The sequence below is a fragment of the Ahaetulla prasina genome, chromosome 13 (assembly GCF_028640845.1).
Source record: "Ahaetulla prasina isolate Xishuangbanna chromosome 13, ASM2864084v1, whole genome shotgun sequence".
Lineage (NCBI taxonomy): Eukaryota > Metazoa > Chordata > Lepidosauria > Squamata > Colubridae > Ahaetulla > Ahaetulla prasina.
In genome coordinates this window covers 25,205,826-25,230,945 of record NC_080551.1, presented here as the reverse complement: position 1 = coordinate 25,230,945, position 25,120 = coordinate 25,205,826, and the positions used below count along the sequence as shown (strand labels likewise).

The 25,120-nt window shown below is 45.8% G+C and overlaps 2 protein-coding genes across 6 annotated transcripts in view; one reads left to right on the top strand and one right to left on the bottom strand.

The window, feature by feature from the left end:
• APBA2 (amyloid beta precursor protein binding family A member 2) overlaps positions 1-12,892 on the top strand; it is a 70,084-nt gene extending 57,192 nt beyond the window's left edge. For both annotated transcript variants that reach the window (XM_058156494.1, XM_058156495.1), the window contains exons 7-12: positions 1,860-2,045; positions 4,180-4,359; positions 5,512-5,724; positions 6,127-6,246; positions 11,054-11,194; positions 12,251-12,892. In XM_058156494.1, the coding sequence (XP_058012477.1) occupies positions 1,860-2,045; positions 4,180-4,359; positions 5,512-5,724; positions 6,127-6,246; positions 11,054-11,194; positions 12,251-12,322 (912 nt within the window). In that variant the 3' untranslated portion in view covers positions 12,323-12,892. The remainder of the gene's footprint in view (positions 1-1,859; positions 2,046-4,179; positions 4,360-5,511; positions 5,725-6,126; positions 6,247-11,053; positions 11,195-12,250) is intronic.
• Positions 12,893-12,984: 92 nt separating this feature from the next.
• Positions 12,985-25,120, bottom strand: part of ENTREP2 (endosomal transmembrane epsin interactor 2) — a 72,978-nt gene continuing 60,842 nt past the window's right edge. For 2 of the 4 annotated variants that reach the window (XM_058156496.1, XM_058156500.1), the window contains 6 exons: positions 23,148-23,308; positions 21,465-21,600; positions 19,661-19,757; positions 18,385-18,831; positions 15,976-16,304; positions 12,985-15,433 (listed from right to left, as the gene is read on the bottom strand). In XM_058156496.1, coding sequence (XP_058012479.1) covers positions 15,248-15,433; positions 15,976-16,304; positions 18,385-18,831; positions 19,661-19,757; positions 21,465-21,600; positions 23,148-23,308 — 1,356 coding nt within the window. In that variant the 3' untranslated portion in view covers positions 12,985-15,247. Of the gene's footprint in view, positions 15,434-15,975; positions 16,305-18,384; positions 18,832-19,660; positions 19,758-21,464; positions 21,601-23,147; positions 23,309-25,120 lie in introns of those variants that run through there. The other 2 variants (XM_058156499.1, XM_058156501.1) reach the window with 2 other exon arrangements.

Here is a 25,120-nt window from a genome sequence, read left to right as displayed (position 1 = left end):
TCTTGGAAAACCTAAATCTGAGAGGTCTGGATTTTCCCTTAGTAAATCAAAACCCCCAAAACCATCCTCTCACTCCTCAGTCGATCACATGCTCCAATCGCCAACCATCCCATCTCGAGATAGCACTCCGGCCACTCCTCCTCCAGATGCAGGATCAGCCTGACCTTGACCGACAAGAAGAATGCTATTAGATCTGAAGACAACCCCTCTACTCCCCCCCCCCTACTTTCCTACACATGAGAAGATGGCAGCATGGAAGCTTCTGGCTTAATATGGCTTCCAAAGCTGACACGGTGCTTATGAGCCAAATTCAGCTGCCTTTCATTTTACAGACCTGCAAAGCTAGTAAAAGCAAGAATGGGCTGCAGAGTGACTGTTTTTCATCCCCATCATGACTGCAGTCACTGTTGGAGACAGTTGCTAAACAAGGGTTTTCTCTGCTGTTCCCCCAGGCCTGGAAAAGTGACTTCTCTCTTCAAGCATCTCACTCTACATTCTGGTTGTAGGTTTTCCCAGACAGACAGCCATTTGAGTCATTATAGAAAAGGTCTGTGTGTGTCTGCCATGCAGCCCTGGGTTTATTCCTGGGTATTTAATAAAACGACAATCCGTAATGGGGCAAGCTAGCCGATGCAGCAGATGTATTTCATTGCTGCATGTAAATAATGAAAGCCACTGTGAGTGCAGAAACACCAATGGTCTGCTTTCTGCCTGATCCACCATAGCTAAAAGCAAGACTGGAGGTATTAGGAGAGCTCTGAACAAATTAATTTCCTTCCTGCCACGGTGAATCAGAAGTTGCTCTCTGCAGACCTCTGTTGACTTTGATGCTTAGAGGAGTCTCCTGGGGAAGAGTCGAAGAACAAAAGTCAAACAACGCGAGAATATCAATTCCGTCTGTCATTGATCCTGGCCAGTTTCAGTGCATCCTCACTAAGAGTTGCAGTCTGGGTGTCCTTCTTTTCCATTCAGGTGTGATGACTGGCAATTCTCCCAGGATGTCATCTGAAAGGCAAGGCAAGCGTCGAGTTGTTTACCCAAGGAGTGAAGTGACATTCAATGATTTAATAAAGAACAGTTAACCGATGGAACAGCTTACCTCCAGAAGTTGTAGGTGCTCCATCACTGGAGATTTTAAGAAGAGACTGGACAGCCCTTTGTCTGAGATGCTTGGGCAGGTGGTTGGATTAGAAGACCTCCAAGGCCGCTTCCAACTCTGCCATTCTGTTATTCGTTTTGCATTGGCAGAAAAGGGGGTCATCGGGCAGACCTACCCATGATTTGAAATATGGGGCCTGAACCCCAGTTGTTCCTATTAGAATTAGGGCTATTAATCATGGGTGGTTAGCCACTGCAACTTTGCCATAGAGGCGGTCCTTGTGTAGCAACCATCTAAAAAGCTACTTATGAGTTGGTTCCAGAGTTCCAATGGCTGCACACATCCTTGGGGTCACCTGATGACCCCATTTTGGGTGCTTGGCTACTGGCTCACTCTTACAGCCAGTTGCAGTGTTCTGCAGTGATGCAGCTGTGATTTATTACGTTTGCCAGTTTCTGGCCTTTTCAGCTGGTTTCTGGAAAAAAAACCCTATAGGAATACAATGATTTGTTTAATGACCACTTCAAAAAAAAAGGAGTAAATTGGGTCCAAACACTTGGGTGTCCCAACTTACAATCGACTTACGATGGAAATTCCAGGCTCCTTTACTGTTATAAGTCAAGGACTATTTGTATTGTATTTTTTCCTCTCTTAACCTTTTTTTTGGGGGGGGGGTATTACTAATTTGCATTAACTGGGAACGAAAGCAACCTTTCTCAAGTGACAAAGGACCGTTTGCTTTCTCGTCCCCGTCTTCTAGGAAACCATGATGGACCACGCGCTGCGCACCATCTCTTACATTGCTGACATCGGCAACATCGTGGTCCTGATGGCCCGCCGTCGAATGCCTCGGTCAGCATCCCAGGATTGCATCGAGACGACCCCCGGGGTGCAAGAAGGGAAGAAACAGTACAAGATGATCTGCCACGTTTTCGAATCCGAGGATGTGAGTGAACCTCATCCGTACCCTGCAGTGTTGACTTGACCGTTGGTGATTCTCCAAGGGAGATGTTTCTTGCACACCTCCTAAATTCAAGATGCTGGGGGTGGGGGAGGCAGGGGGTCCTCACATAAAGAAGGTGTGCAACCAACTGAGCAATTCTTTTACACTTTCGTGCAGATCTCTCTTTGCTGCAGGTCCTCAGTCACCATATTTTATGGTGGTGAAGAAGGGATGCAGAAGAGCTAAAATATTAAAAAGTCAAATCATATGATTGCAGAACAGGAATCTGAATTTTAAAAGTTAGGGTTTTGGTTCCAGAATAGTGACCAGAAGGATGAATAATGTTAAATGAGCTTCAGTGAGCATTTAATTCTGGTTCCTCTTACAGATGCTTTTTAAATTAGAAGTCCATGTTATGTCCCACAACAGACACTTATACTGTCTCTGCTGTAATGACATCTAGTGGCCAAGAATTGCCTATTTTCCTATCTTAAATTACCACACAGAAATTCCGCACAAGATACCATTGTGAACAATCAGGACCTCACTTTGAAAAATATCCATGTCACAACTTTTGGCCAAGGCAGAGTTGAACCCAACTGCTGAAAACCATGAATTGTCCTTCTCTCCTACTTCTATGAACGTCAAAACACTCCATGGGTACACCTAGAATAGTGATGGCTAACCTTTTTGCCATTGTGTGCCAAAAGCAGGGGGAGCACGGGGGGGGGGGCGCACATGTGCGTGTCCACACCCATAATTCAGTGTCCCCCCCCATGTGCACATGACCCCCCCATGCTTTCCACACTTTTGCCATGTGATGGCACAGTGGGCCCGGTAGGCCTGTTTTTCGCCCTCCCCAGACTCCAGAGGCTTTCTTGGAGCCTGGGGAGGGCGAAAATGGCCTTCCCTACCCCCCCCCCCCGGGGGCCCTCTGGAGCTGGAAACAGCCCGTTTCCTGACTTCTGGTGGGCCCGGAAGGCCTGAAAATCAGCTGGGCGGTGTGTGCTGGTGCTGAGCTAAGGCAACGCTCACGTGCCCACAGATATGGCTCCACGTGCCACTTGTGGCATGTGTGCCATAGGTTCACCGTCACGGACCTAGAACAATTTTTTTTTCAATTCCCCAGCCAGCTTGAAAAACACTGACCTAGAACTTGGAATTTTAAAAATTGGAATAAAGGGGAAGGACTAAGGGCAGAAGGAGCTCCGCAGCATCAAATCCTGTAGATGTTTTCGTGTCCAACTCTCCATAAATTCCAGGCCTCCAGATCGATCGATCTCCTAGCTTTTTAAATATATTCTGGACCCCAATTCCCATAAATTCTAGCCAGGATAGAAGCCTTCTAGATATTGGTCCAATATTCTCCACAGGGATAGGACTCTACATTCCATAATTTCAGCCCTGGATGGCACACCTCTTTGCAGTTATGGGAACATAACAAATCTCAAAGAATAGCAGAGGTTATAGTAGGAATCTGGAATAAGAGCTTACACAACATTGTGGAATTATATGTTGTCTTTTATTGTCTAATCAATTAGGTTATTGCAAGAGCGCATTAGAGCTAATTGCCTCTGATAATCTGATACTCCAAGAGTGAGTTTAATGGCCTTAGAAATGCGTCTGATCCTACGGCTGCCGCCACAGCTGAAGACATACCATTTCCAAACCCAATTATGCATTATGGGAGAAAAGGGAGCCTCTTTTATTTGTCCTGTTAGTCTCCTGGACTCCTGGAGACATATTTGTTGAAAGAAAGCTTCAAAATCTTAAAAACAGAGAAATTCATTTACTCCCAAGTAGCGTTGGTGGTGAAGGACCAAAAACTAAGGTGATCTCTACTTAAGGAAGGTGACTGAAGCTGCTCACCTTGAGTTTGTTTGTCTTGTCTTACCTCCCAACCTTGAATAATTGTGACAATCATTCTGTTCTTATTAGCCAGTCCTGCAAGGTTTGCTTAGTAAGTTCCGTGGTTTTTCCTACAAGTCTTCATCCAAGCACATTCTACTTCTACAGCATTGTCCATGGGGGATTCTACCAGTTTCAAGAATAGGATGCGTCAATCTCTTCAGTTGGCCAACCAGTATGTTGTTCCTCTCCAAAGTTGCTGATCTCTTTCCTTCTCCTTCTCTTGAAGGCCCAGCTGATAGCTCAATCGATCGGACAAGCTTTCAGCGTGGCCTATCAGGAATTTCTCCGGGCCAATGGCATCAACCCCGAAGATCTCAGTCAGAAAGAATACAGCGACATCATCAACACCCAGGAAATGTATAACGATGACTTGATTCACTTCTCCAACTCGGAGAACTGCAAAGAGGTGATTGCTTTTTTCTGAACTGGGTTATTTTGGGGTTGGTGGTGGGGAAGTTTTTACCGTTGGAAGCTCCTTCAACCTTTCCTTACACATAAGGTGACAGCTGGAGTTTCAAGAGGTCATTTGCAAATCTGGTTTTAAGCCTTCAGGATAGAAGAGTGAAATTAAGTTCACTGAGATGTTGACCAGGGCTACCACATCTGAGTGACATAAATCCAGAATATCATCTTTGTTTCATTGTTGTGCACCACTTAGTGTCATTTTTGTGAGGTGGGTAGCCATATATATGCCATAGATGATGCATGGCTGGCTGGCTGGCTGGCTGGATCAATTGATCAATGGATGGATGGACGGACAGACAGGTTGTTTTTTTTTTGTTTTTAGACAACAAAGTGGTGAATTATCGCATTTATCTCTTTTAAGAGGCCTTGGAGGTTCCAGGGTGTTTAATACTTGAAAAGTCATTTTAGAGGAGAAAACCCTACTCCTGAAACTAGCTGCATAAATAAAACCACGAGGCAGGTCAACGCTATAACCCTGACAGCTCGGGCTGTGTATAAGCAATATGCTTGGACGTTGAAAAGCAGCCAAAGGAATGGGAAGCGAAGCCAAAATATACAAGCCAGGTGGAAATTGGATTTTAAATCAATACTGGGGGAAGGGTAAATAAATTGTAATCTACTCAGATTCAGGACAAGGGAGAGAACACGCATGCTCCCTGGTGCATGTTTTTGACCATTGTTTGCATTATTAGAGAAGGTCAATAATAGACGAGGTTTTCCTTGAAGGAGTCACAATGCAAAGTGAGGAGGAGAATGCGGGTGGAAATGTTTGCCAAACAAAGGCCGGATGGAAGTCACCTTCCTTAACGCGACATTTTTCTGGAAAGAGCCCTGGTTCCTTCCTAGAGCAGCCAAAAGAAGTCATTTTAGATTCCCACAACAACCATGTCTTCTTCTCAAGAAAATAGCACCTTGATTCAGCCGGGACTTCTTCAGCATGCAGGGAAGGTGTTTTGCAACATCCTGCAGCATTTCTCTGGAGGTTATGCATCACTATCACTGACAGAGGGCAGGTCCTTTTGGAGAAGAAACCACCTCCTGTTTCTGCAGCGGTTCCACAAGCCTTCATTCTCTCTGCTCTTTTGTCTTCCAGCTGCAGATCGCCAAACACAAGGGGGAGATCCTTGGTGTGGTGGTTGTGGAGTCTGGCTGGGGTTCCATTTTGCCCACGGTCATCCTGGCTAATATGATGAACGGAGGGCCGGCAGCCCGTTCAGGAAAGCTCAGCATCGGAGACCAGATTATGTCCATTAATGGGACCAGTTTAGTTGGACTCCCTTTAGCAACCTGCCAAGGAATAATTAAGGTACCCATCTGTCCTTATTTGTGTCAGCTGGTCAGTTGGGAGGATGGAATGACTCCAGTTGTCTTCCAACATTAATTCCTCCTATTGCCATATTTACATGTTGGCTAGGTTCTGACACCCATCTCAGCCTGTTTACCAAATTTGTAATGTATGTTGAGCCACAAAATTACCATCCAGGTGAGTTCTGACAACTTGTTGAGAATCCCTAACGATCATTTAAAGTAGCCCAGACACCAGGCCTATTGTGACATTCTGCAGAGGATATAAGTTACATCTGTTGCCTCATTTGGTGTGGTGATGTCATGATTTTCCCAACCTTCTTCTGGCCAATTCCGGATGTCCATCTTGTCTAACTTGCTTTGCTTGATGAGATAATTACTAACATTGAGTGTTCTTCTGCAGGGTCTTAAGAATCAGACGCAAGTGAAATTGAACATTGTCAGTTGCCCTCCGGTCACCACTGTCTTAATCAAGCGCCCGGATCTGAAATACCAGCTGGGTTTCAGTGTACAGAACGGAATTGTGAGTCTCTTCATTCTCTCAATCCTGGTTATGAAAAGTGGGCTGGGAAAGCAACTTTTCCTCAACAGAAGAGGGCAGCCCAATACTTGGGTGTCTTGTCTTGCCTCGTGGACAAATCCTGGAAAAGAAGCCATGTTAGTCTGCCACAGAAACTAGGTGTCCTCACAAATGTTCATGCCTTCAAATGACTTGCCATGAGCCCCCAGATGATACACAGAGCTGGTGTCTTCTCCACTTTCTTTCCAGTGGGTAGAGTAAGTCAAGGAACAGTTGGGCTCAGGGGATGTTTTAGTCCTAGACCCTAAACAGGTCAGAATTCAGAAATCCACATTTGGCTTACAATTCTGACCTGATTAGGAACAACAGATAGAGATTCCAAGTCTGGTCATCGTATTTGTAACATTCACCCACATGAGAGGAAGAATAAAGCATGTGGGAGCATCAAAGAAGGTCCAGCATGGTCCATGGCCAACTATCATGACACCAAAATGATTCCCTACCTGAGTGATGTCATCATACAATGGCCACAATTATGTCTTGATGTTTTCTGTTGAGATCATGTACATTGTGGCATTGGCATAAGGTCATCACACGTATTTCTCTCTCCCCTACCTCCTGATATAGGTAACCTTGGGAGGTCCCTTAAGCTCTTGATCACATCTAGGGTATCCGGTTGGTTCCTGAAAAGGAAGCGTGAAAGGACCCTACCTAAAGAAAGCTACAATTTGAAGGAAATTGAGAAGCCCCACTGCCGTGATGGCGAACCTATGGCATGCATGCCAGAAATGGCACACAGACCCATCTCTCTGGGCACACGAGCTGTTGCCCGTTTCTTTTCTGGGTTCAGGTGCACAGGCCAGCTCAGGTTCACATGTGGGAGCACCAGAAACTGGAAGAGCAGCCGCTCGGTGCGCATGCACACGCTGGGAAGATGATATTCTGGTTTCTAGGGCGCGTATGCGCATGTGCAGCCCCTTTTCAGTTCACCAACACTGCCCTACTGTATATGGGGGCATGGAGGCTCATATTTGGTTCTTCAGGACAGGATGGTGGGGTTCCTGGCTCCTCCTCCTTTATTTTATTTATTTATTTATTTTATTCAATTTTTATACCGCCCTTCTCCCGAAGGACTCAGGGCGGTGTACAGCCAAGTAAAAAGTCACAATATCAACATTAAAAGAAATTAAAACAAACATATTATAAAGTGGCCAGATTTAAAACAAATTAAAATATTAAAATATAAATAACCCAATAAAATTTTAACCCAATAAAATTTTAGGCCAGTCCCGCTTGAATAAATAAGTGCGTTTTCAGCTCACGGCGAAAGGTCCAAGATCAGGTACTTGACGAAACCAGGGGAAGCTCATTCCAGGCGTGGGAGCTCCCACAGAGAAGGCCCTGCCTGGGGCCGCCAGCCGACATTGTTTGGCGGACGGCACCTGAGAAGGCCCTCTGTGAGAGCGCACGGGTCGGTGGGAGGCAACGGTAACAGCAGGCGGTCCCGTAAGTACCGGGTCCTAAGCCATGGAGCGCTTTAAAGGTGGTGACCAAAATCTTAAAGCGCACCCGAAGACCACAGGAAGCCAGTGCAGACTGCGCAGGAGTGGTGTTACATGGGAGCAACGAGTTGCTCCCACTATTACCCGCGCAGCTGCATTCTGACTAACTGCAGCCTCCGGTGCACTTCAAGGGCAGCCCCATGTAGAGAGCATTGCAATAATCCAGGCGGAAGTTACGAGGGCATGAGTGACCGTGCATAAGGCATCCCGGTCAAGGAAGGGCGCAACTGGCGCACTAAGCGCATTTGGTGGAAGGCCCTCTTGGAGACGGCCACCAAATGACCGCCAAACGACAGCCGCCCATCCAAGAGGACACCCAAGTTGCGCACCCTCTCCGTTGGGGCCAATAACCGCTTCACAGCCAGCTGCGGCTGCAGCTGACTGAACCGGGTGCCGCATCCACAGCCACTCCGCCTTGGAGGGATTGAGCTTGAGTCTGTTTCTCCCCATCCAGACCCGTATGGCTTCCAGGCACCGGGACAGCACTGACAGCTTCGCTGGGGTGGTCCGGGGTGGAAAAGTACAGCCGCGCATCGTCAGCGTACAGATGATAACTCACCCCAAAACCACTGATGACCTCGCCCAGCGGCTTCATGTAGATGTTGAACAGGAGGGGCGATAGAATCGACCCCTGAGGGACCCCACAAGTGAGGCGCCTCGCGGTCGACCTCTGCCCCCCTGTCAACACCGTCTGCGACCGGTCGGAGAGATAGGAGGAGAACCACCGATAAACGGTGCCTCCCACTCCCAATCCCTCCAACCGGTGCAGCAGGATACCATGATCGATGGTATCGAAATCCGCTGAGAGATCTAATAGGACAGGGCAGAGGAACACCCCCGTCCCTGGCCCTCCAGAGGTCATCCACCAACGCGACCAAAGCTGTCTCCGTACTGTGACCGGACCGGAAGCCGGACTGGAACGGGTCTAGATAGACAGCTTCATCCAGGTACCGGGAAGCTGCCACGCAACCACATTTTCACAACCTTGGCCACAAAGCGAAGGTTGGAGACTGGACGATAGTTACCCAAAATAGCTGGGTCCAGGGAAGGCTTCTTGAGGAGGGGTCTCACCACCGCCTCTTTCAAGGCGGCGGGGAAAACCCCTTCCGACAAAGAAGCATTTATAATTTATAAATTTAAAAGGAGATGCTTCTACTCCAGATGTTTGTGCCAGAAGTCTTATGCAACTTTGGCCACCCATATACTGTAGAATCACCAGATGGCTTCAGAATTGTCTTATCATCCGCTAGGCCCCTTTTTAATTGTCGCTTAGTACCATCTAGTGGCTATAACATATATTCACGATTAAGGAAAACCAGCTTTGTCTGCTGGTGCAGAAATCTAATCCACAATTTTCTCTTCACGGCTGTTCCTTCTACACAGCAACCTCAAATTGATGTCTTGCAATAAGATGGGATTTCTACAGGACTCTGGGTGCTGAGAAATACCCCTGAGGGGGTTGTAATAGACCAAACTGGGTTTTTTTTTGGTGGGGGGGTCCGAAGGATATTTGGCTTGTAAATAAACAAAACCGTTTTTTAAAAAAATTCTTGCAGTAGTACAATAACAAGAAAAGCCAGGCAGGTTTTTTTTATTATTATTAAATAGGATTTTTGCTGAAATGTTTTAAAAAGAAGATAAAAACAAATACCAACTAATATAAAGTAAGGGAAAAAAAAGAAAGAAAAAAGCAAAAAAAACAACAACAACCAAACCCAAAACACAATTGCAAATTCTAATATAATGTAAAAACCAAGCCTTTTGACCATGTATTTTCCATGGGTCCATCTGTATCTGGTAATCTGAATCCTTAGCCCCCTTAATCACGCATTCTTTAACCTTCTTCTTCTTCTTCTTGAACCTCAAATGTCAACAAAATTGGACGCCAGGCAGGGAGAAGACCCACTTTCTCCAGGAACCTGCTTCAAACCTTCAAACCTATTTGGTGCACCGTATCAACTTCCTAAGAAAGCTTTTTAAAGAAAATGTTTCTCGGAGTCAGGATGTATCCGAGAACGGGAATTAAAGCCCATTTGTATGCGCGTTGTGTGTGCACAGGGACCTATTCCCATGGCAACCATTTCTACACTGTTCTACAGCTGGCACTCACAGGAAGTGTGGTGTTTCCTTTGGAGAAAGCACACACTGAAAAGCACACGGATCCTGGGGCTCTGAGAGAATTCCCTATCGTTCTCCTTTACTTCACGAACCAGATGAGAGCCGATCAGAATTTCTGTTTGATTAGGAGAGAGGCAGTGGAGCGCTGGGACCTGGGAGATCATGTCCTGATCAATCAGGGGCTCTAGATTGGGCTAAGAAGCCATCGCCAGACTTTGTGGAGGCCTTGGGGATCTTCGATCTTGGTTGTTGACTTGCAGCTGTCTCGTGACCCAACGAGTGCTCCATTATCAGTGCTCCATTTCATGGCTTCCGGTACCATCTTTGCAAATGCTGAAATTTTAAGATCAACTCTGCTGCTACTTCAGCAACTTCCTTCCCTAACTGATGTTGGGTTGGCATTGCCCGTTGAGACAGTGGTGAAATGTAAAATTTGTTACTACCAGTTCTGTGGGCATGGCTTGGTGAAGGGGTGGCAATGTGATTGGGTGGGCGTGGCCAACTTTTTTTTTCTTTTAAAAGCATTTTTTCTACCACCTCTTCAGCGAAGAGCTGGTAGAAAAAATGCTTTTAAAAGGCTCCTCTGACGATCCCAGCTGAGTTGCCTGATCATCAGAGGCTTTTTTTTCTTTTAAAAGTTTTTTTTTTTGCCTTTATAAGAAAAAAAGCCTCTGATGATCAGGCAATTCAGCTAGTATCGCCAGAGGAGCCTTTTAAAAGCATTTTTTTACAACCTCTTCAGCCGAAGAAAAAATGCTTTTAAACGTAAAAAAAAAAACCCTCTCATGATCGCACAGCTCAGCTGGGCATGGGGGGGTTAGGGATTTTTGCTACCGAACCACCCGCCACCATCGCTACCGGATTGGGCGATCCGGTCTGAACCAGGAGCATTTCACCCCTGCATTGAGATCATCTTAGCTTCCTAATGTTGAGTAATTTTTGCCCTCTCTTTGTCCACCTTTAGAAAGCAGGAGGTGAAGGTGGTAAAAGTTGGTAGATGGTAGAAGACCGAATCCATCAACCAAAGGAAATGCCTAATTTCTGTAGTGTGATAGCTAAGAAGAAGACCTTCCTATTATTTAACTGCCCCTTTTCCATTTAATTGAACAGCTCTCCTTTTCTCCATCCAGATCTGCAGCTTGATGCGAGGTGGGATTGCAGAGAGAGGCGGGGTCCGGGTAGGGCATCGCATTATTGAGATCAATGGTCAAAGTGTCGTCGCTACGGCTCATGAGAAGATTGTCCAAGCCTTGTCCAACTCCGTAGGAGAGGTGAGTTTTCCCAGCATGCATTGTTTAAGGCAGTGATAGGGATATAAGTGTTTTCAATTTCTTTTTATCATTAGTACCTTCCAGGCTAGGCAACGGGACCAGAAATGTCATATCAAACTTTACAAGTTGCCCCGTAATTAGGGTGGCAGAGCGGATGAAGGAAGGAAAGAATATCACTTAGACTTATATACTGCTCCATAGTGCTTTACAGCCCTCTCTAAGCGGTTTACAAATGTCAGCCTCTTGCCCTCAACAATCTGGGTCCTCATTTTACCCACCTTGTAAGGATGGAAGGCTGAGTCAACCTTGAACCTGGTGATGCACTCTAACCACTGCACTACCATAGTGGAAGGAAGGAAGGAAGGAAGGAAGGAAGGATTATAAAGGGGGAAGGAAGGAAGGAAGGAAAGAAGGAAGGAAGGAACTAACTAACTAACTAACTAACTAGCAATAGCACTTAGACTTATATACTGCTCCATAGTGCTTTACAGTCCTCTCTAAGTGGTTTATAGAGTCAGCCTCTTGCCCCCAACAATCAGGGTCCTCATTTTACTGACTTTGGAAGGATGGAAGGCTGAGTCAACCTTGAGCCAGTCAGGATCGAACTCCTGCCAGTGAGCAGAGTCAGCCTGCAATCCTGCATTCTAACCACTGCACCACCACAGCTCCAAGAGCCCATTAAAGAGATGTCCTCTACTTAGGGGTGACACTTCATACTACTACACATCGTCTTTCCATCCTTGTCCATGTCTGTCCATCAAGTTCAGCATTGGCTCTCACGGTCAGCTGTTTCCCCTACATTTTTGTGGCCTGTCTTGAGCTCCTGGGAATCAGAACTTCATAAGGGTGATGACCGTTAGATTGTTAGGTATACTGTGGTTGGCCAGGGCTTTAGGAAAACGTATTTTTCATCTCTGCCCTGGTTGTTGATGGGCTTTGACCTTAATGGTTAGCTCGGCCACGTCCAAGGTCCACACCAACCGTGAAGGATGGCTGTAGGCAGCCAGCCTGATGCCTCCAGTCCCTCCTCCTCACCCCCAATTCTCTTCCAAACAGATTCACATGAAGACGATGCCTGCTGCCATGTTCCGACTGCTGACCGGTCAAGAAACTCCACTCTACATCTAAAAGGGAAGCTCGGCTCCTCCTCCAGCAAACCATATCCTGCTGCCTAAGCTTAAACTTCCAGAGAAATGTTGTATTTTGTAGGAAACGGGCATGGTTTGAACCCAAAACTGGATATGCTGGACGCTCAATGGATCCAGTTCCTTTGCCTTTTTTTCTGTTGGGTTTGTTTCTTAGTTTACCTCTCTCCCTCCTTTGAAAACCTCGATGACGATGTCCTCGTTATGGCAAATAACCACAGGCATCGTCTTTCCAGCCATGTGATCGGCAATCTCCATCTTCACGACTCAGGATGAAGTCCACCACGAAGCTGATCGAGTCCCACGGCTTTTTTGAACCTTCTGGTTGCAGAGAGACACTTATTACGTCCTTCTAATACTTTACTGTAAGGGGATTCCAGCATGTCCATAGCCCTCTGTCTGTCTCTGCCGCCTTCCGCCTCGAGGCACGTGGGAAGGAGTCTACGGAAACCGGGCCCTTTCCCCTGGGGACGCTGCCCCCGGACTGCACCTTCCCAACTCAGTGGATGCAGCCGGGGAAGGGTTGTTGCAATGACTGAGAAGGGGTGCAGTTTTAAAGGGGGTGCTGGAGGGTGGTTTGGGGGTGGGGTGGGAGAGTCTCCATTGCTATCAAATGAGAAAAAAATAATTACCCTGCTGTTGTCATTGGTATCCTTATTGTCACGTGACTTTTGATGAGACGTGGTTTGTACGTGAAGTAGAAAGGTTTCAGAGTGAATGTGAGTGATATGGAAAAAAAGAAAACAACACCGACACCTTTTTGGGGAATTCTTAATATCCCTGCCAGGAAAAAAAAAAAATAGGCGAAAGAATCTTTGCAATACAAATGCGGGATATTTATTTCAATGGGATATTTATTACATTTCTGTTTTGGAGAGACGGAACGTTCTGAACGCTGGAAATGCTGTTCCTGGAGTTTTGCGAGTCGGGAAAACCAAGGAAATAAGGCTCCTCTTTTTCTCGTCCCACCGCCTTCCATATCACCCTTTCGTTGAACTTCAGTTCACTCTAGGAAAGCCATGCTTAAATGCAACTTTTTTATATCAAAATGTTTAATATCGTTCTGTTTGTCTTTGATTCTCCTGAGCCAACATGTCTGAATGTAAACGGTGATACCGAATGCAGAATCTTTGCCATCTGCAGTATTAAGATTTGTGGCAACGATAAACCAAGGAATAGTTATGATGTGTTCATTACGAGATAAATGTCAACTGATGTAACTCTTTTCGTCTTGATTTCTTTTCCTCTCTCCTGTGGTCGAAGAAAAAAAAACGACACTGTGACAAAAAAAGAAAGCCTTAGCCTACCGTAACAAAAACCATAGCATTACTCTACTTCAAGGAGTAACAGTGTAGTAGAGCTCTGTTGCATGCAAGGGACCCTAGGAGAGAATGAATCTATACTCACTAATAAATTTGGAGTAATGAAACAGTGCAGCTTTGCTTGGTTGTTTTGCAGGCCACTGAGCCAAGGCTAGTGGTATCTCAGTGTCCTTCGAAGGAACACGTGGGAAGATGGGCACACACAATGTCTTGGAAAAGGACAAGGTCTTGCTGTAGAGAAATGCATCGTTTGGCCTTTCTTCTACCCATCAGATAGCCGTCTTGTAGACTTCCGAGGAGCACCAGTTGGTGAGCATCTCAGCTTCCTTGGTGCTCCGCTGGAGGTCACTGTAGCTTCATGCTCAAAAGGCACTTTCCAAATATGGTGGTTTGCCTGACACCTGATGAACTATTCTTCTCTCCAAACCTTTGAAGCTCCTGCTGTAGGGAGAGGAGGAGGAGGAAAACCAGGTGGGTTAGACTTCACCTTCTATGATTTCTAGCTAGCATTGCCAGACATTATGGGGTGATATAAATTGTGTTTTCACTGACTACCATGCCAGAAGGAGATGATCGCATGGGTTTCCTCTAGACAATTACAGGGAAGTAAGAGTGGGGGTCTGAAGAAAGGGGCCTAAAGTGAGCAGAATAAGAGCTGATCTAAAGCGCCTTCTCAAGACAAGAAGTTAGATGCCTGCTCCACATTTCCTTCGGCAGCTAACAGTGATAGACACAACACCCTTTTCTTCCAATCTTCTCAAGAACTACCCAATCACGGCTGGATTGAGAGAATGTGACTAAGTTCAAAGTTCTCCGTGAATGTCAATCATTGGTGGGTAGTTTGAACTTGAATTTCCTGAGGTCCACCAAATCGAGGTTGTGAAAAAATGGGAATTGCACAAACCCCAAATGTGACCAGGTTGGAATTGGGAATTGGAAATCGCATTCTCAGTTTTGTTCTTCTCAGTTCAACAAGACAAGAGAGAGAGAGAGAGAGAGAGAGAGAGAGACTGATCTATTCCCAGCACAAAATCAGTTGTGGAAGTCCGTTGTCTCCAGAAATACCCTTTTAATTATGAAAACACTGTTCAGATTTGGTGCAAACACTTTTGAGGTACAATGATTAAAATCAACTCCTACATTGTACAGAAGGATCACTGTGGCTTAGCAAGAAAGTTTATTTCCTTCCCTCGCCCCATCCCCTCTACCCCCCAGCCCTCCCCAATCACCCTTATTACCCAGACAGACCCCTTAGAACTTAGAAAACCAAATTCCTTGGTAGGAGGAGAAAAAGATACGCTTCGGTGGGTTTTCTGTTTGTTTGTTTGTTTCATTGTTAAATAAGAAGCAATTTGCTTTTTTCCATAAAAGAGTCTTGGTTGAATATGAAGTCATGAAGAGTTGAGTGCTCAGCCCTGGGAATAAAAATCTAACGTGGAACTCTACAAGAGGAAGACCCTGGCTGAATTTCCTCTTGTTTCTCCCAAGACAGCCATGGAAGAGGGGGTGAATCTCCACCCATTGCCCAGTTCCCCAGAATCTCTTTTGCAGAGTTTGCATTCCTCAGTGGAGCAAAAGGCCCATTGTCAAAGGATGGTCTCTCGGCACACTTCAATTAAACTGTGAGGCCTTCCTCTTTCAAAGGCATGCGGGACAGGGGCCCTGCGCAAGAAGGCAACAGGAGAGCTTAGAGCTCCACAGCTCTGGAGATGAAGGTCTTCCTGAAGCCGCTTTCTCGAGGTATCCACATTCTGCTGGGAGCCCATGATGACCTGTGGAAGAGAGGGCCAGGTAAAAGAAATGGTGAGGCAGGGACCATCAAGGTCTTGGGTTGATTGCTCTCACCAGCGGTGGGTGGAGGTTATTGGGGTTTCAACTGGGGTTTTATTTCTGTAAGTCATTGTGAGTTGGACAGCTATAAGGAAGGAAGGAAAGAAAGAAAGAGAAAGAAAGAAAGAAAGAAAGAAAGAGGCAGGAAGGAAGGAAGGAAGGAAAGAAAGAAAGAGACAGAAGGAGAGAAGAAGGAAGGAGACAGAAAGAGAGGGAAGGAGGGAGGTGTCAACTCGTGAAGCATTCCTGACCTGCTTGAGGCTCATGATTTAATTAGGGCATCGGTCGGAACCCTGACAGGAGGGTGGAAAGAAGAAAGGAAGGAAGAAAGGAAGGAAAGAAGGAAGGAAGGAAGGAAGGAAGGAAGGAAGGAAGGAAGGAAGGAAGGAAGGAAGGAAGGAAGGACCTGGCCATTTAGGGCACATTGAGTCATCTCTTCTCCATCCATCCTGATCCCACCAAGTAACTCAGAGAGGCCACTCACCTGATCAATGATGTTGGCGCTAAAGATGGCTTCTTCCATATGCCGTTCATCAGACTTGATGACAGACCGGATGCTGCTGACCACGTGACGCACTTCTGGGGTAAAGTTGCAGTTTGAATGTTCCAAAAATTTGGCCACCAGGATCTTAGTGTCCTTGTAGGTCTGCAGGTCCACCAAGGAATGGGGCCGCTCTTTGCAGATGCTCAGGATGACCTTTGGCTTCTGGGAAAGTTCGGCTTTTGGGTGGACCCTCAGTTTTCCGGTCGGCACAAGTCGATTCCCGGGGTCCTGGCAAGTAGAGGCAGCCACATGAGGACTAGACACAGGAACTAAAAGGGGGGAGGGGACGGAGGGGAAGAAAAGGAGCTTTAAAATGGTAGCTCAGCTGGACATACACCAAGTGAAGTCACACTGGGAGTGTGGAGTGGTCACCACTGGGAGTGGAGCAGTGACACTTGGCTAGTTTAAGGATCTTTTATGGCAGGGGTGTCAAACTCAATTTCACTGAGGGCCGCATCAGGGTTGTGTTTAACCTCGGGGGACAGGTGGGTGTGGCCAGGGTGGGTGTGGCCAGCCCGACATCTCTCGTGTCGGGGCCACCCCTCCCAGGCTCCGGTTTCTGCTTGCAATGGCCTCCTGCAGCACTCTGCCAGCAAAAGCAAAGCTTGGGAGGGCCACGAGCTCCATTTTCCCTGGCAGAGGCATGGTGGGCCGGTCCTTCATTGTTTCCAGGGTGGCCCTGTGGGCCGGATCTGGCCCGTGGGCCTTGAGTTTGACACCCCTGTTTTATGGTGACAAAAATCTCCCTAGAGCTGCTGCTCAGCTTGCATGACTTAAGCTCATGACTCCTCAAACGGGACTGTCACCAGCTGAAGAAGCCATTTCTCCCCTTCTGAGGAGATCTTTCCCAAGTCAGGGCTTAAGGTGTAGGAGAAGGACTGGCAGAACCTGGAAGCTGAGTCAAAAGAGGGATCAGCCTAGAACCCCTACGTAGCCACAAGCAAACTAAGTCCAACCTCCCTTTTAATCCCATTGACCCTCATCTAACTCCTACAGGTGCTGACCCTGAGTTGAGAAGGACCCTGTTCAGAGCCATGGGTAGCATACATCAATTTAAGTGGACTGTTACATGTGGACTTGATCTTTGGCACCTGACAATTGTCCATGAAAGAACTCTGCATGTTTCGTGTGTGCTTCATCTAGTTGGTGGTCCATGTTTGATGCTTTTTGCCTCTTATTCAGTACGTGAAGTCCCTACTCCATGGGAAATTTGCAAGCAAAATTCTCCTTCATCTACAATTCGCCATGTCTCTTGACATCTTATTCTATTAACAGATATGGGTGACCTTGGCATTCTATGTTCCTACAATGCCACTTCTAGCTCTAATCCAGAGGTGAAATGTAAAATTTGTTACTACCGGTTCTGTGGGCGTGGCTTGGTGGAGGGTTAATGTGATTGGGTGGGCGTGGCCAACTTTTTTTTTGAACTTTTACTTTTAAAAGCATTTTTTCTACTTCTTTGGCCGAAGAGTTTGTAGAAAAAACGCTTTTAAAAGGCTCCTCTGGCGATCCCAGCTGAGTTGCCTGATTGTCAGAGGCTTTTCTTTTCTTTTAAAAGCATTTTTTTGCCTTAAAAAAAAAGCCTCTGACGATCAGGCAACTCAGCTGGGATCGCCAGAGGAGCCTTTTAAAAGCGTTTTTTCTACAAGCTCTTCGGCCAAAGAAGTTGTAGAAAAAATGCTTTTAAAAGCCTCTGATGATTCCAGCTGAGCCGTGTGATCATCAGAGGCTTTTTTTTAACTTTTAAAAGCATTTTTTTGGCCGAAGAAAAAATGCTTTTAAAAGTTTTTTAAAAACCCTCTGATGGTCGCGCAGCTCAGCTGGGCATGGGGGGGGGGGCAGGGATTTTTGCTACTGGTTCTCCGAACCACCCGCTGTCATCACTATGGATTGGGCGATCCGGTCCGAACCAGGAGCATTTCACCGCTGCTCTAATCCTAACCTTTCTCATACCAACAGCCAATAGTGAGGAGGTGACTTGAATTACTGGTCAACTGTCCTTGGGCTGTCCGCGATGCTCCCAGAATGAGCTTAATCCAATGATTCCCTTAGTGTCACAGAGTTATTGGGCAAAAGGGCAAAAGGGAAGAGGAATCGGAAGCACTGACCAGAGCTTCTTGAAGTATAAGAAGAACAAGCATGTTAAGAAAATGAAAGGTCTCTACTCACAAACGAGTCAACCTGGGCTTTAAGATCTGAAACGTCCTACAAGCTCTGCCATCATCATCATGCTCTATAAATATGGGAGACGGGGTCTCCTTGGTGGTGGTGTTGTGATGAGTGATGGTTAGGCAACAGATGGAAACCATGACCAGGAAGGGGCTGCCCTTATTCCTAAAGACTCCTTACCTTCTATAGTAGCTGAGCAGGACAATGGGTCACTAGTGGATCTGACAATGCTGCAAATGGCGTTTTTCTTTGCCCGCTGTTGGGCCGTCCTCTTGAGGCATCTGTGGGGCAAACTGTTTACAGGCACTGAGCAGTGGGTGCAGGGAGTCTGTGGGGCAGCTGGCTGGCTGAAGACCCCACAGCACATCTTCAGTGGCTTAGACGAGGGAGTGGCTTTGTCTTCTCCGGCCAAGCCACAAGAGTCTCTCTCAGAAACACCAACACTCTCTGAGGAACAGTTTGAGAGCTGGCTATGAGAGCATGTCCTGCTACGAGGCCGGTCCACAGTGGTCTGGCTGTGGTCACTGACCTCATCGTCTGGAGAGTCGGGCAAGCAAGTCTGGGTTAACTTGCGGTTGTTCAGGCTGGAGCAACTTCTGTTTCTTGCCCCTCTTCCTACAAGACCACCTGGAAAGAAATCAGAGATCAGGAAAGGACATCCAGAGAACCAAAATCTTCAGAGGAGTACCTGGGACAATTGGGGAGAGGAACAACTTTGGTGGCCATCTGGGATGTGCCATCTGACGAGGCTGGGGAAAAAAAGCAACATTCCAAACAGGCTATCTCGAGATGCTAACATTGAGTGAAAAGGGCAACAAGAAACAGGGTAAGAACCCTTCCATAGTCTTGGTTCCACCACTGAATAACCAGTGATCCCCGGCGCCATAGATTTCATTCATCAACTAATGGCTCTCCTGTACATGAGTGATCTGAACACCTTTTCCTTGGCACCCTGCATTGCCTTGTGGAGATGCATCTTCTCAAGGAATTTGTAGAACAACTGGTGGAGCTGGGGGGTGGCATTAAGTGCATCATCAGTTTAGAATCATTGCATTCTCACAAGTTCTCCAAATTCAATCCATCCCAAATTCTATTAACCCTTATCTGGTGCCGACTTCGGTTTGAACTTCAGTTGACCTGATTCTTGTCCACAGGCTTAATAAATCTTCTATGCTACAACCTTATGAATGATCCTGATTCTTTGCGCCTGACATTAATTTGGTCAACTAAATTGGCGCCAGGTAAGGTTCAACAGAATTCAGGAGGGAGTGGGCTTGGAGTGCTTGTGGGAATGCAATAACTCTAAACTGATGATGCACTTAGCTCCATCATCCCTAACTTGGCCTGCTCATCTCCTACAGAATTGGGCTTCGGGGCCTCTGTGAACGGCAACCCATTTCCAAGTAGGTGAGAAACTCTACTCAGAGAGGGTCACAAAAGTTTTCTCAACACTCACATGGAGAGTAGTGGAAACTACCTTGGCAGCTGAAACCTGTTGCTGCATTTCGCTCTGCCAAGTTGGACTCTGTGATTTGCTGTTCCATACTGGTGACCTGTAAAAAGTTAGGAGAAAAATAAAAAACTCAACTAGGTTGTCATTCAATGCATGGATGAAGAGTTTAAAGCAGCTATTTATTGAAGATAAATTGAAGATAAGGGCCGCGGTGTGGCTCAGGCTGTAAGAAGCCTGTTATTAAAACACAGCTGCCTGCAATTACTACAGGTTCTAGTCCCACCAGGCCTAAGGTTGACTCAGCCTTCCATCCTTTATAAGGTAGGTAAAATGAGGACCCAGATTGTTGGGGGCAATAAGTTGACTTTGTATAACCGCCCTGAGTCCCTAGGGAGATAGGGCGGTATAAAAGTACGAATAATAAATATAAAAGTACGAATAATATAAATATACAAATAGGATGAAGACTATTGCTGACATAGTGTAAGCCGCCCTGAGTCTTCAGAGAAGGGCAGGATATAAATGTAAAAAAAAAAAAAAAAAGATAAAGACACAGTTTGGGAAGGAAGCCAATCCAACATATCTAGAAATCCCAAAGGTGCTTTTTCCAAAAGGCAACTGGACTTCCTTGGTTTTCTCTTTGAAAACGTTTTCTTCTCATCCAAGAAGCTTCTTCAGTTATTGTTATTGTTATTGCTGCTCTCCTCCTCCTCCTCCTCCTCCTTCTCCTCGTCCTCCTCCTCCTCCTTCCTCCTCCTCCTCCTCCTCCTCCTCCTCCTTCTCCTCCTCCTCCTCCTCCTCCTCGTCCTCCTCCTCCTTCCTCTTCCTCCTCCTCCTCCTCCTCCTCCTCCTCCTCCTCCTCTGAGAAGCAAAACATTTTTAAAGAAAAAAACCAAGAAACTCCTCTTTGTCCCTTTTGGGGACAAAAAAAGCACCTTTGGGACAACCATGACTTGGATGATTGAGACTCTCCACAGACATATCTGGAAAGGGATTTAGAGATAATTTTGGAGCAGACGAACCATTAAGAGAAGTCAAATGACAAGGAAAGAGGAAAGCATGGGAAAGAAACCCCAAACAATCCCAGCTGGACATAAGAAAAGAAAAGAGAAGATGGCACCTCTTTAGCCAATTTATTTAGACTTAGAAAAATCTTCTAAGCAGCCAATTCCTCCTGCCCTTAAGGCGCTTCTGCTTGAAATATGGAAAAGGGAGTTATAAAAATCCAAATCCAATAAAACAAAGAGGCAGGCAGGCCGATGAGATGGCCATCCCCGGCTGACCCTTCCCTTCCTGATTGTAACAAAACTTGCCAATTCAAAAGGCCTCTTTATGTTCTGCCCCTGCGGAAGAGAGAGGCATTCACAAACTTCACCAATGCAATTATGCGCCCGGGTGCCCAAGCAGAACTTGAGAATCCAGGAGAGGTGAGATTTGCAGGTTAAAAACTTACACTGTGCAATTTGGAAAGTATACATAGGAGGCAATGGGCTGAAAATCAAATCTATCTCAAGAAATAGCCAAGTGCACAGGACTGAAGCACCTTCTTTCTTCTTAATATTCTCTAAATTGAAGTTTCGCCCACATGTTTGGGCTCTGGCAATCTCTGAGAGAGAGAAAAAAGGATGCGCATCGCAAGACTTGTTCTGCTTCTCAACTATCAAGTCTAAATGCGTCTCAGAAGGTTGAAAACAAACAAACCAAATCCATCTCCATTCAGAGGAAAGAGTAGAGATCCCATGTTTTTACTAAGACCTTTCCAAAGTTGGTCCGTGCGCGTGGCCCATTCCCAGCAACGCCCTCTAACCTGGTTAGTCGGAGCTTGTCCGACGACCGCCTCGTAAGGGGGAGGCAGCTCAGCTGGGTAGAGAATCCCAGGGCTGTTGATGGTCACCTCGTATAACGCGCTGAAGGAAGAGTGTGGAAAGTCCAAGTGGAAAGCCCTAAAGCACAAATGAGAGAGCAATAATGAGCAGGGGTTGTCTGGAGTGGGGTTCGAAAAAGGGAAGACAAGGGCCCTGTCCGTGCAACTGAAGCGCCACACTATTTTATGTGTTCCGTATGCAACATGTTCAAAAATGGGGTGAGCTTCTGATCACAGGAAGATGGCCACCATCTTGACGTTCCTCATCTTGGTCCCTGGGCAGACCCTCCTGATAAAGAGCTGTTAACAGAGCCACCGCGTGCAATGCTTCAGTGTTTTAAATGCTCAAGCAGTTGGATCGATGAAAGCAACTTCTCCAATTCATCAGGTATCTTAATTAACCAGACGGCCAATTAAATTTATATATATATTTATTGATTGGAGTCAGAGTTACTGATCCTTAAAGAAGAGCTATGGAGTTCAGGAGAACTTTAGTCAAGCCTAACTTGACTAATTATCTTGCTAATTCCAGTGGGTTTAGGTGTGTCTGTGTCAGAATTCAACAGGAAGGTTTTTGTTTGATGGAAAGACATTTTTCTTTGCAAGTGATGCTTGATGCATCACACATAAAATGAAGAAAGGATAGACTGATAGAGATAAGACAGATAGAAAGACAGATAGACGGATGGACGGACAGACAGACAAACATGATAGATACATAGATATATATAGATATAATAGATAGGTATGTAGGTATGTAGGTAGATATAGATAGGTAGGTAGGTATGTAGGTAGATATAGATAGGTAGGTAGAGTAGATACATAGATAGATAGAGAGAGAGAGAGAGAGAGAGAGAGAGAGATAGACAGACAGACAGACGACAGACAGACAGATGGGCAAGTGGGTGGGCGGACAGACAGACAGATAACAGATAATTACAATGACAGCCTTCCTAATTAACAACCAAAACCAAATGAATGAAAATATCAATATTTGAGCTATTAGACACCCGTAGCTTGTAACTCATGGAAGTCTACCCACTGGATCCACTAATGTTAAGCCTTAACCTGGGTTTGCTTTTGGCTCAGAGGGTTACTCAAACGCATCTCAAGAACTACTTCATCATTTCCAAAGCGAAGAATGAAGCCAAAAGCTAAGCAAATTTCTCAACGTTATGTAGAAATCCAACTACATACAACGCCTCTGGTGGCGCAACAGGCTAATGCAGCCTCTTATTAACAGCAACTGCTTGCAATATTGCAGGTTCAAGCCCCACCAGGCCCAAGGTTGACTCAGCCTTCCATCCTTTATAAGGTAGGTAAAATGAGGACCCAGATTGTTGGGGGCAATAAGTTGACTTTGTATATAATATACAAATGGATGAAGACTATTGCTTGACACAGTGTAAGCCGCCCTGAGTCTTCGGAGAAGGGCGGGATATAAATGCAAAAAAAAAACAAAAAAAAAACTAGGATCTAGGACATAGAACTGAGAAGGGATCTCCTGGCCCCTGCAAGGCAACTGACAGGGAGACTTCAGCTGAAGTTCAGAGTTCATCTCCCCCGAGAGTGGTCCATAGGGCAGCGTGTTCAGATGAAAGACGTGTGTGTGTGTGTGTGTGTCACCTTTGTGTCTCTGCGGCTGGCGTGCAGGTATATTCCGGTGGGTAATAAGGTGGCGGTGGGATGGGAGGAATAAACTCATCAAAGTCCAACGTCTGGTGCAGGATGGTCCCATGAGGGGTCATGCAGTCTGGATTTGCAGAATGAGACCTCTGAGGCAAGAACTGGGTAGCATAAATGAGAGAGATGGAACATGGTTATAATAGCCAGCAAATCTAAATATTTTTCAAGCAGAGGCTGAAAGAGCAGGTGCCTGGAGCAACAATTATAATCATATATTGGCCAAATAATGGTACTGAGGGGGTGTTTTGTAGGCACGTGTCCTTCTCCCTGACCTGAATGTTTTATGCAAGCAGTTTTTCATTTTTTTTTATATATGCCCTTTTCCACAACGTAATACCTGTGTCCGCGTTCAAGAAAACCCCCTCCCACTCCAAGTAAAAACTCTGAAGGAAGCATCTTTCAGAGTTCTATTTACTAGGATAGGTCAACTGGCACATCTGGGAAAATCCGAATCTGAGAGGTCCAGGTTTTCCCTCAGCAAATCAAAACCCCCAAAACCACCCCCTGACTCCTCAGTTGATCACATGCTCTGATCACCATCCGTCCCATCTCGAGACAGCACTCCGGCCACTCCTTCTCCAGATGCAGGATCGGCCTGATCTTGACCGATAGGAAGAATGCTATTAGGTCTAAAGACAGCCCCTCTACTAAATCCCCCCCTCCTACTTTCCCACACATGAGAAGGTGGCAGAACGGAAGTTTCCGGCCTAATATGGCTTCCAAAGCTGACAACCTGATGAAAACAATCCTTTATGTGCTGAGAAGACTAATTCAAGCTTTTAGTTTTAAAACCTCAAGCATTTTAGGGTTTAGGAATGACATCTAAGAGAGAGCTGCAGAATAATGCTTTAGTTAAGGCTCTTTCCTGGTGGGGTAATTATGCGATGCTTTGAGAAAATGCAGGGCCTTCTTGATATTGGCACCTAGGCTTTGGACTTCCAATGGCTTTCTGTTTGGGGATTCATCAGCTAATATCTTTGGGCTCAGGGAATTCAAATGACATTTTAGAAAATTAGCTGAGTGGCAGTTTAGGGGCTGAGCAGCTGTTTTGCTTTCTTCTTTTGCAATATCAGTTATACTATGTTTGCCCTCTCCTTAAATGCAATGCAGAGGACCCTTGTGGATTAAGTGTGGTCCATAAATTTTACAATAAATGGAATCGCCTCGAAGAGAAACACCGCAGACTGGCAATGTGCCACCTTAAAAGTGGCCCCTTGTTTCATTTTCACCAAGCAAGGCTGTTAATGTCCTTTCCAGGCAGGGAATTGGAATTCAGCCGCAGTCAAAATAAAATGAGAAGTAATATTTCTTTCCTGGAGGTCTGAAAAATAAATGTAAACTAATCTCCCCTTGATGCTAGGGCGAATTTGAGGCAAGCTTAGTCAGGACTTCGGCTCCGTTCAAGTCTCCAATTTAGAAGACTGTTTAAACAGCAATTCCAGAAAATCAGAAATGTTGCCCATCGTTTACGGAATTCATTCAGTCTCCTCAAAAAAGGAGAGAATTGGGTTCAATTGTGGAACCTGCTGTCAGGAAGCAGAGAGACTGATTTGATGGCTGCAACCATATAAGAACTTATAAAATAGAATTGCTGAGAGTAACAACACAGCTTCTATTTTCAACGTGAAGGAAGATCTGGAGAATGACATGAAGTACAATGGGGAAAAAAAGACCATCGTTGGAACGCTACTGTCCTAATATCTGAAATTCTGTCCTAAAATTTTGAGGAATAAAACTGAGACACTAAGTGCCCACTGAATACATTCATTTTCCTCCCCAAAGCTTGCTTTATGTAATGTTTTGGGGCGATTGGTTGACTCAGAAGGTCATTGTGGTTGAGGATAAGGTGACCTGGGCATCTGGAGATTGATGATAGGTTCATATCGAAATTTCTCTGGGAAATCAAAGCAGCA